This window comes from Glycine soja, chromosome 12, assembly GCF_004193775.1.
Source record: "Glycine soja cultivar W05 chromosome 12, ASM419377v2, whole genome shotgun sequence".
In the NCBI taxonomy this organism is placed as follows: domain Eukaryota; kingdom Viridiplantae; phylum Streptophyta; class Magnoliopsida; order Fabales; family Fabaceae; genus Glycine; species Glycine soja.
The window spans coordinates 3,971,259-3,982,835 of record NC_041013.1 but is presented as its reverse complement, the minus strand read 5'-3'; the positions used below and the strand labels follow the sequence as shown (position 1 = coordinate 3,982,835).

The window sequence follows — 11,577 nt, the reverse complement described above, 5'->3', positions numbered from 1 at the left end:
AAAATAAAACTTTAAGTTCTTTTATTTATGGTCCGCTAGGTTAAAACAAGAGGAAAAAAAAGTTTAAAATTGGAAAAAAATTTAATTTTTTTCTAGAAGTTAAATTATTTCTTATATTTTTTTCTCAAATCAAACAAAAGAAAATAATTTGTTATCCTTCTATTTCCTCTCTTACCAGAAGTAGGTTAAGGAAATTTTATTACAAAATATTGGTTCACTTTTGTTTAGTTCCGAAAACATGGACAAAGTGAAGGTCGTTTCTGCATCGACACGTACCAAAAGGTCGAACTTCTTACAGGAAGGTCGAATTTTCTTTACTTCACTGTTTTGTTTTTCATTCTAAAATTATGACGAGTTCTCGTGACAAGTGAGTCAAGTGGTACCACTTATTTGTATCAATTATTTGATTTGCATACATCATTGCATTGCACACTTTCTGAAAAGTGGTAACAATTATTGCTGTCAAATAGTACTATTTTCAGTATTAAATATAAGAAAAAAAATTATGTATGCTCTTTAAAATATAAATAAATTTAATTAATTTTACATTATTTAATGAAATTATTTCTAAAATTTCTTTCATTTAATTGAAATTTAATTTTTAATAATTATTTTTTTATTTTGGATATTGAGTTTTAATAAAGAATAATTTAGGAAAAAGTTAATTTTCTAAATGTAATTAAAATCATTGATGTTAGAGATTGAAAGGCTTTGCACTTTTATTATAAATCAGTTTTACATAACCATTTAAATCATATAAAATTTTCACATCAGATAACATTATTTTAATTGAATAAAAAATATTTTTTTGACAGATGAATAAGAAAACAACCTAATTATTTTTGTTAATGGTAATCGTGCCACATCAGATGACTATTGACTTCATAGAAACTCTAGGGGAGGAAATTGTTTTGAAGATAGTTTGAATGCTGGGCTTAATATGAATACTAAACTTAATCTCAACAAGGATTTTAATTTGAATGGTGTGTGTCTTTCGACGCCGGAACTACTTTGAAGAGAAGAAATTGTATTGATTTGAATTTGGATGTGATATATGAGATGAAATGTTATTGGGTGATTCAGGAGGGGAGACATTACAAGTTTACAACAAGAGGATTTGAATGTGGAGGTATGTGAAGAAGTTAATATTTTTTTATCCCATCCTTCATCTATTCCTTCTACTACCATCGATGGTGTATTGCACTCATTCACGATTTCCTCTCCCAGCGAGCCTTGCAAGATCAATAGAGATTTTTTATTTTGTGAATAGATCAATACTGAATTAGTTTCTTTTAATTATTTTTCATTCAATTAAAACATTGTCACATGATGTGGCAAAATTATGAGATTTAATTGGTTCTCATTGAAAAACTGGTTTTGCTTAGTGGTAATAAATATTAAATATCAGTTTGTTAGTTTTTATTAACATAAAAATTCGAACTCAGGATCTTTCTTTCTTTTTCTTTTCCTTTTATCACTAGATCAACCTTGTATAGGGATAGTATTTCATAACCTTTAAATTCATGATATTAACTAATTTTCTTAATTAATATAAAAAAGTTTATTTGCTGTTGGATGAAAAACAATGTAGTTAAAAGAGAAAACTCTACTAAAAGATAGTCCACAAGTTCTCCAATAAGACTTAATAGATATTTAGCATTGTAACCCAAAAAAATAATAATTCAACCATCTGCTCCAAATTTTTGTTAGTTACAAATCTTTTTCCCCAGAGAACCGAATGAGTACATATTACTTATTTTTTAACCTGAATTTCATCTCATTTTCTTCGAAACCAATGTCTAACTAAGATTTAGTGAGGAAATTCTTGAACCAATGTGCCGAGAGTTTTGGGTATCTTTTCAAGCCATCCCTGAAATTCACGAAGACGAGTCCAAATCGCACAGTATAGCCAGAGTTCCACTCCAAATTATCCAGCAATGACCATACAAAATATCCCTTTACATTCACGCCATCCCTTCATGCATGAAAGTCAACAAAAACAAATTAACCAAAATAGTCACTCCTACACTGGTTATTTACTCTTTCACAATTACTTTTTATGATAAAAAGGGAGAAAGAAAATCATCTTCCGGTTCTCGCTCCTCTTTTCCTATCAAATGTAAATGTAAAAAGGAAGTATGAAAAAACAAAACTATTCATTTTATTCCTATAATTGTCCCTATTTTATGTTTCAGTCTCTAAACAAGAAACTACAAGTTTTAGTCCTTGAACACACATAAATGTTAAGTTTTGGTTTTTGCTGCTAACATCGTTAGGGATGTGGTTGACAGTGTTGCTGTTAACACTTAACACTGCTATGAAACTTTATAGCAATGCAAAATTGCTATAAAAATTCTTGGCAATGTAAATTGCTTCAAAAAGTTTTCCATGTCCTATTTTTGGGCATTTTCGCACTCACCAAAAAAGTTTGTAGCAATTTTACTCAACCCGAATTTTTTTTTTGTAGCGGTATTAACACTGTTTGACGATTAGGGAACATTTAACTTTTACTCATCTGTAATGGCTAAAACTTACATTTTTTTCATATAGGACTAAAATTTAAAATGGAGATAAATACAAGAATCGAGTGAACAATTTAACCCATATAAAATTAATACTAATGTGAAGTGTGATGCATAAAACATACAGATCCATAAATAGAGAAAGGCTCCTCTGATAAAGCATTACTTACTTGATTGCAGTTTGAAGATAATAAAGATGACGATATAAGTAATCGACTCTGTAAGTATCTAAAAGGCTTTCTTCAAGTGATAGTGTTGGATCGTTGAACTCGTCATAACCTATCAATTAATTTTGTTAAATTTTCATTTGCCTTTTTTTTTCTTTGATGAATCATTAGCTTTATCAATTACAGTACGCACAGAATTATGAGAAAAAAAAATAAAAATGACTGATCTATTACCATTTTCAGTAATGTAAATTAAGGGGTTGTTGTATTGCTTCTTGATGAAAAGCAACAGTTGCCGGAATCCTCGTGGATAAATGCACAACCAGTTAGAAGCAGCCTGCAAATTATTATAAATATAGCTCTCTAAATATTTCTTTTTATAAACTAAAATATGTTTGTAATCTCTAATAAATATTTGAATTTTGTATTTGTTTCCTAATAAAATTTTTCTTTGTTTTTGCTTCCTCATAAAACAAAAATTTTATTTTTAATCTTTAATACTTTGTGTTTATTTTTTAATAAATTTTTTCATTTATTATTAGTCTCTTTGAAAAAGACTAATAACAAAAGAATATTTTTTATCGAAGAACAAACACAAAATTCAGATATTTATTTATTAGGAATCGAAAACATGTTTTAGCCTTTTTTTATTCAATGATTATGAGTGAAAAAAGTAACAAATGAAAAATCATTGATATGCAACATAGATGCCAATGAAATGATGAAAATACATACCATTGGACCAAGGGGCTTGCCGTCATGGTGATCTGTCATTGAAAAATAAAAATAAAAAAACCATGTTTTCATATATAATTCACGGTAAGTACAATAAGTTTGGTTTGAGTTCTGTTTGGTCATTCATTAGAACTAGTGCAGGCATATAAACAAGTTGATAATTACTTGTAACATTAACAAGAGCATCAGTTTGTAAGGTTGGTCTGGCACCACGTTGGTGGGGTGCATGGGCAGCATAAAAGGATGAGTAGTAGTTTAGGCCCAGAAAATCAAATGATCCTTTTAGTTGCCTGGCTTCTTCTTTGGAGAACTCTGGTAGCCGGTTTCCCAACATAGATCGCATGGTTTTTGGATACTCACCTTTTGTGAGTGGGTCCATATACCTAACCAGAAATGCAAATGCAATCCATAAGAAGTACTGAAACACTCTTTTCTAATTTCCTAACAGCACAAATTACACATCACTACAATTGAATCCAGCTAGTTAAACTTAATTAAGAATGTTTATTTTAAACTCAAGTGGAGTCAATATGAATTCATATATAATTTACCTTAAATTTTATACAGGTTTATGAGATGACATATACTTTGAGTAACCACAAATCACCCCACAAATAAGATCAGGTACTAACACATCAATCTAAGTGGCATCATTAACTAATAGCGATCAATAATGTTGTTGGCCCACATTTTTCTTACTAAATGTAGTATACCATCAGTCACTACATGATTATATTTTCAAAAATAAATATTGTCTCTGTCAATTTTCCTTCCCTTCAAGCTATGAATGTTGAGTATAAACTTACCATCCAAACATGAAGTCAAGGCCCCTACGTGCAGCGTCTTGATCAGATTTCTCTTTAGAAACCGGCACATACCAGTCAGAATTCAAGGTAATCCCTATTAAACCCTTTTGAGATGTCTGCATATACACTTTTAAATATTTTGTCAATTTAATTAGTAACAACAGTCAATAATTTACATGAAAATAAATTATGGTCTTTCACCAAATAGAAATTACATGTGGCTTCTGTACTCTTTGATCCTTTTATTAGAAAAGTTCAAGTATCATTAAATATCAGGACACAAAGATTCATTGCGGGTTTAAAAAGCATTTGGTGATTTAAAATTAAAGCAGCTCAAGAATACAGAGGACCTGATACTTGGTCTTATACAGTTTGGCTGCTGCAGCATGAGCAAGAAGTTGGTTGTGCGAAGTCAAATAGGGCTCAGTTCCGGAATCACCACCTGTGCAATTCAGTTTTAGCCAATCAGAACACCGACCAGGTGCAAACCTGCCATTTGCATAGCCATTCTTGCTCACACTCCTCGGTTCATTCAAAGTAATCCAATGTTTCACCCTATTGCCAAATTCCTTGAAGCAAAGTTCAGCATAGTCCCTAAAATCATCTCTGCATGTTCATATGAATTATATATGTTTATCATATCATTAGATTTACTAAAACTTTCTCTCAACATTCATACAACATTTATCAGTTAATTATATAGCTCTAGGCGGAAATTGATTTCACTTACACAATGTGAGGACTTAAAAAACCACCATACTCATCCTCTAAGGCTTGGGGAACGTCCCAATGGAAAAGGGTCACATATGGTTGCAGACCTGCATGATTCATGATGATTATATATGATTAACAACCATATGGATAAGATACTAATCCAATGTAAAGAGTTATAGAAATAAATATTAATGAATTATGACCATTAGCCATGAGCTCATTGATGAGGTTGTTGTAGTAGTTTACTCCTTCATGATTTACACCTGCACTAAGCTTTCCTTCTGCAAATAATTTATAAGAAATTAATAAGTTACTATGGAACACAAACTAAGAAAAAAAATTATTTGGGTGGAATGTCAACAAAACTTCACTTACTCGGTAGTACCCTAGACCATGAAATGGAAAATCTATAAGCATCCAAATTCATATACTTCATGATTCCAATATCCTCCTAAAACAGGTGGACCAGTCTATGATGAGTCTACATATCAGTTACATTCTTTATTCATATGAAAACTACTTATGTAGTACTACTATTGAAACCATATATACCTTATACCGATGATATGAGTCGTCCGCTACATCTCCATTACTTCCATCTTTTATTTTTTCTGCATGCCATAAGTGGAAATTATACATTAAAACGGGCAATTTATAGTCAAAGCATGTATCAGAGAACATACTCAACTCATACATCTTGCAAATTACTCATTAGTTAGGAGTTAGATGTTAGTCAAATGAGCAGTTAGATGACAGTTAGAAGACTCTAAATAGCTACTGTCAGAGACATTATTTAATCAACTATAGAATCTCTATGAATCCTCTCCTTTACTTCCATTTCTATGATCTCTAGCCCCATTCTAGCAACCACCTCTGAGTTCTGATTGCAAGTTATGATTTACTTGGCTTGGTAAAGAAAAAATGGTCTAAAATTTCACCCAGAGACCCAAAATTCTGCAAGGCTGGAGCAATTAAAAAACACGTACTATTTACTTTTTTTTCTTCTTTCTGGTGAGCACTACATTTGAGGTATTTGGCTCTCTGATTAGATTCTGAAGTATCACCACAAACTTCAGTCTTCTATGCCTGATGATGGAATTAATCTACGGTCCACGACTTGGACAAACTCAAAGTTCCTCTTCGTCTCCATGAATGTGTATTATGCCAAAATCAAACTTCGGTTCTCCCCCTCCCCCAAGTTCAGTGTTTGTTTGTTGTCAACTGAATTACACTCGTTTGATACTATTTACTCTTATTTGAAAACAAAAGTAAAAAAAATATTAAAAAGCACTATTGGAGGAGAGATATACATATACCTGGGTATTTATGAGTGAAAGTATCCCATATACTCGGTCCTTTTCCACCTTCCCTTGCAGCACCTTCATACTACACAGCAAAATTATGTATCTTAGATTCTGAATACATAAACGGTAATTGACAGTATTGACAGCAATAAACAAAATTGGAAGATTGTTCAAATTGATTGACAAATTAATATGATATAATGTACCTGATATGCTGAGGATGCTGACCCGAAAATAAAGCCTTGCGGGAAACTGCTCCGGTTGAGATAAGAAACGTCATGAATGGGTGCAACGCTCTTGGAAAGAGTAATTGTGATGGCCGAGGTAACAAAAAGAGACAAAACGCAGAGCAATGGTAACATGCTCAAATTCAATGCCATAATCGTAACTCTCGGAGTGAAGTTTAAGCAAGTGATTGTGCTCTCTCAACTTATCGTTTTCCATCTTTGTTTTTTCTTTTTTACCGTCACATTGATTTTAGGGTAACTACCTTGAACCCTTCTTTCGACAATTTCACTCCCATATTTTTAAAATGATCAATTTAATTTATAATTGTATAAATGTTATCATAAATTAATTTAAACATCATTTTTTTCCTTTCTTTTTTTTAACATTTAGTCCGAACGTAACATGTTTGTTACTGACGTAGCAATTCTATACATATGCATAGAGGACGTTTTACATCATGGTATAATTTTTTTACCTAAAAAGAATTCACTACATCTTTAGTCCAAAACACCATACATTTACATGGAATTTGCACATTAACAATCTGATATGCATTATGGATTTAATCTTAAATACTTGACGTCAAATTAATTTGTCTCAATATTTATATTTTTATAGACTAAATTTTTTTCAAATTATTATCAAATTCAAAGTATTATTTATTTATTATTTTATTAATGGTTAATCTTTATTAAAAAAATAGCTAATCATGGATTTTTTTTGTTTAATCTTTGTTAAAATGGGATAAAAAGTATAAGAGTGGTTGATAAATATTTATACACCCATTTAAAATTCTTCAATAAAAACAGTTTGTTTAAATGAGGTTAATTTATTTGAACCAAAACTCCACGATTGGTGCTTCCATGGAAAGTGGATCAGGCTAAGGCAGAAAGGAAAAGGGGGGCTCCATTCTGTGTTGTGCCAAAAGACATTCAATCTGAAAACAAGTGTGACTCCTACTCACGGTAACTATTAGTCTACTATTAAAAATAGGAGCAAACACTAGTGACGAAAGTTAGTACTTAAAAGATTGGCATTTTTCTTCTCAAAAATAAAAAGATTGACATTTTTTCTTCTTCTAAATATATAAACATGGTGAGAGAAGGTCAATTATACGTTCGTCAATTAAAGATATGTAAAGATCACGGTACTTAGCAATACTCTGTTCTCGCATTGACTCAATCACGGTTGAACTTAATTTTCATTAATAAACTAGGACGCCAAAAGTTATAGATATATTGTGCTATATTTCGTGGGAGATATATTCATATGGATAAATCCAGCACATTTTTCTTTCTTTCTTTCGTAAGAGTGATCCATAGAAATATGTACTTATGATTTATGAAATACATGAAGTTCGTAGTTTTGTTCAATTGCTTCGTTCAAATTATCTTCTCCAGTCATATGATGAGAACAGAGTGAGCTTTACTGTCATCAACTTTCACAGATCCCCCGATACAAGATGCAGTAAATTAACAAATATAACTAATAAAAAAATGATAACTTTATCATAACAAAAAATTTCTTTCATTCTTCATGTAACAAAATAGTAGCAATTATCAATAGATTGACATCTCCATTTCCCCTCTAAGTCCAATAGGACCTCAATAGAATAAAAGAATAATCAAATACAAATCAAATAATTATTTACAAGTATATATAATTATTTTATAAATAAATTTCATAATATTATTTGCTATAACCATAAAGTTTGGTTTCTTTCTTGAGAAAATTCCTGAACCATAATGCCGAGAATTTTTTGTATCTCTTCAAATCATTTTTGTAATCTACATAGGTCATTCCAAATCGCGATGTAAAACCCGAAGACCACTCAAAATTATCGAACAAAGACCATACATAATATCCCTTAACATTTGCGCCATTCCTATAACAAATATAAATTAAATTAAACACTATTAAATTTTATGACAAAATAACATAAACATTTTATATTTATAATATTACTTACCTAATAGGATAAAAGAGATGACGATAATGATAATCAATTCTAAAAATATCCATAAGAGATTCCTCAAGTAATTGTGTTGGTTCATCGTACTCATTTATACCTATAAATTAAGTGAAGAAAATATAAATTAGAATTCACATGCCTTTAAATAGGTTACGGAAAATGAAAATCATGAACAACATATGCTATTCCATTAAAGAAAATTATATATATATATATATATATATATATATATATATATATATATATATATAAAAGTGTCATTTACCATTTTCAGTGATGTAAATCAAAGGATTATTATACTTTTCCTTGGTATATAATAAAAGGTCACGAATTCCTCTTGGATAAACATATATCCACTCAGAAGCAATCTGCATAATTATGAAAACAATTTAGTTTTAAATTTTATCAAAATGAAAGGATTCGACTAGTAGAGCATTGGCGTGCTTTGGCGGGTATATACGTACCTTTATACCGATAGGTTTTCCATCGCGTTCATCTGTAATCAATCACAAATATAAAAGACAAACCATTATCAACCGTGATCATTTTCAATAATGTATACATGCAATTTAGGGAATTGATAGAATGATAGAAGATTGGAGTCCTTACATGCAGGAGTAACAAGAGAATCTGTTATGTAATTGGGTCTAGCATTGCTTAGCTGAGGTGCATCTGAGGCATATGTTGTAGAGTAATAGTTTAGGCCAATAAAATCAAATGAACCAATAAGTAATTTGGATTGCTCTGTAGTAAACTTCGGCAATCTTGTTCTCACAAGAGATCGCATGCTTTTGGGATAGTCACCCGTTGTTAATGGATCCATAAACCTGAAATCAATTAGCTATCAATTCAACTTTTTGTTCAACAAGTCATACATTCTCAACACCAAATAGAGAAAATAGCAAGATCCCCTGATCAAATCCTTAATATATATACACCCTTGGAAGACCACCATTTAAGGTTTGGGAAACATGTAGAAGCCTGCAAAAGCTAAGGATTATGAACCCCCAATATATCAAGATATAGTCTATTAGATAATACTTACGCATTGTATTTATTTATTGGTTTTTGATGCAATATAAATGCAATGCATTTTGTAGAAACCAAAGTTAGATAAAGGGTGGTAGGAACTCTTACCATCCACACATGAAGTCAATTGCTCTTTCAGCAGCCTTTTGATCAGATTTGGTATCTTTGAGCGGTAAAAACCAATTAGCTACTAAGGTTATGCCTATTGAACCCTTTTGAGATGCCTGAGTACATAAGAAAGAAAGTGTAAAACAACCTTTATAAATGATTTCCATTTTCCAATCCCTCGCTCAATGTAAATTTAATGTGGCAAAGTTTACCTATAACGTATCTAAAAGTTCAAGAACAAATTAACTAACCTGATACTTAGTTTTGTACACGCGAACAGCTTCTGCATGAGCAAGAAGTTGGTGATGTGTAACCAAATAAGGCTCTGTTGCAGAATCACCTCCAGTGCAATTTGAATTTAACCAAGCAGAACAACGACCTGGTGCCATTCCTCCATTTGCATAACCATGCTGACTGTAACTCCATGGCTCGTTCAAAGTAACCCAATACTTCACCCTATCACCAAATTCGTTGAAGCAAAGTTCCGCATAGTTCCGAAAATCTTTCCTGAAGATTAATATATGTTTTTTCAACAAATTACATTCATATCTAGATGTTAAATGTGCTAAAGACATAAAATATATGCTGTGTTTTAGAATTGAAACTCACACTATGCGTGGACTTAAGAAGCCTCCGTACTCATCTTCTAATGCTTGGGGAAGATCCCAATGAAAAAGAGTGACGAGTGGTTGTATACCTGTATTTATTAATATTTAATTTTAATTATGATTATCAACAACAATCGAATATGGTAAAATTAAACTGCAAGTACAATAAAAGTTTAATCAATCGAGTTTAATTAAATTCTAACCATTAGCTACTAGCTCATTGATAAGGTTGTTGTAGTAGTTGATTCCCTCTTGATTTATACCTCCACTTAGCTTTCCTTCTGTAGATATGTATACGTATATAGTTTAATAAAAAATATATATAAATGGTCAAAGGATAACATACAGCTAGGCAAAATTTAGTTTAAATTAGTCATCATAAGCAATTAATTAACTTACTTGGTAGAATCCTTGACCAAGATATGGAAAATCTATATGAATCCAAATTCATATCCTTCATCATCCTAACATCTTCCTACATGCAAAGAAAAAATGATTTTCACGTTAATGAACACCAAGAACTATATATAATTTTTTGAAATAAATAATTCGTATTACAAGATACAAAAAAATAATTAAAAATGCCATGACATGAAAAATATACCTTGTAGTGATGATATGAGTCAATGGCCACGTCTCCATTGCTTCTATCTTTGATCTTAGCTGGATAATTATGGGTGAAGGTATCCCATACACTTGGTTCTCTACCACCTTCCTTTGCTGCACCTTCGAACTGGTACGAGGAAGATCCTGCCCCAAAGATGAAGCCTTCAGGGAAACTGTTCCGATTGAGTGAAATGTCAATAATAGGTGAAACTGTATCTGCTTCTATTTTGCATGTAACTTTGGAAGTGCTAACAACAACAAGAGCTATGAGTCCCAAAAGGAAATAATAGCCTTTAAATGTCATATCGTGTGATCGATATATTAATTTGCTTAGTGGTTTAGTGTTATATTATATCTGAGAATGCTTAATTGCCTCTTTATCTATATAGATAGGTGCTTAGTCGTTTGATGTTATATCTGGGAATGCTTGCTTCTTTATATATGGGTAGGAAATAGGAATACCTACCCACCAAACTATTACGTGATTTAATAGTAATATAATATATATACTATAGTGTTGACTAGTAGACTGAATATACACTAATACATGCTTATGCCTACCTTGTTTGATATATTCTGTTGACTTTTCCCACGTTTTTCTTTTGCCATTTTCCAAGTTAAGTTTATTATCAAAAAAGACGGCTCACGGCTATCTTTTATATAACATTCTATCTCTTAACAAGAAAATAAGATGGTCAAAGACAAAACACTATTTTGAAAAAGGGAATGCCATTATGCATGCATCACGTTCTTCGCACCAAGTTACATACGGAAAACA

The 11,577-nt window shown here is 31.2% G+C and overlaps 2 protein-coding genes across 3 annotated transcripts; both read right to left on the bottom strand.

Moving 5' to 3' along the window:
* Positions 1-1,615: 1,615 nt before the first annotated feature.
* Positions 1,616-6,677, bottom strand: LOC114379402 (cyanogenic beta-glucosidase-like). Its single transcript, XM_028338046.1, has 13 exons — positions 6,455-6,677; positions 6,261-6,330; positions 5,497-5,555; positions 5,320-5,395; positions 5,148-5,225; positions 4,961-5,048; positions 4,581-4,836; positions 4,231-4,346; positions 3,590-3,807; positions 3,425-3,456; positions 2,924-3,026; positions 2,693-2,801; positions 1,616-1,975 (listed from the first exon to the last, which is right to left on the bottom strand). Exons 1-13 carry the CDS (start codon positions 6,626-6,628, stop codon positions 1,804-1,806), a joined length of 1,551 nt encoding a protein of 516 aa, XP_028193847.1. The 5' UTR covers positions 6,629-6,677; the 3' UTR covers positions 1,616-1,803.
* Positions 6,678-7,984: 1,307 nt separating this feature from the next.
* On the bottom strand, positions 7,985-11,218 carry LOC114379400 (cyanogenic beta-glucosidase-like). 2 transcript variants are annotated; one of them, XM_028338043.1, is made up of 11 exons: positions 10,798-11,218; positions 10,593-10,668; positions 10,397-10,474; positions 10,195-10,282; positions 9,837-10,092; positions 9,586-9,701; positions 9,058-9,275; positions 8,913-8,944; positions 8,714-8,816; positions 8,446-8,545; positions 7,985-8,361 (listed from the first exon to the last, which is right to left on the bottom strand). In XM_028338043.1, the coding sequence occupies exons 1-11, from the start codon at positions 11,101-11,103 to the stop codon at positions 8,166-8,168; spliced, it is 1,569 nt and encodes a 522-aa protein (XP_028193844.1). In that variant the 5' UTR covers positions 11,104-11,218; the 3' UTR covers positions 7,985-8,165. The 2 variants fall into 2 exon arrangements, with proteins under 2 accessions (XP_028193844.1, XP_028193845.1); XM_028338044.1 differs by having other exon boundaries at positions 10,593-10,664; positions 10,798-10,899.
* Positions 11,219-11,577: the final 359 nt, after the last annotated feature.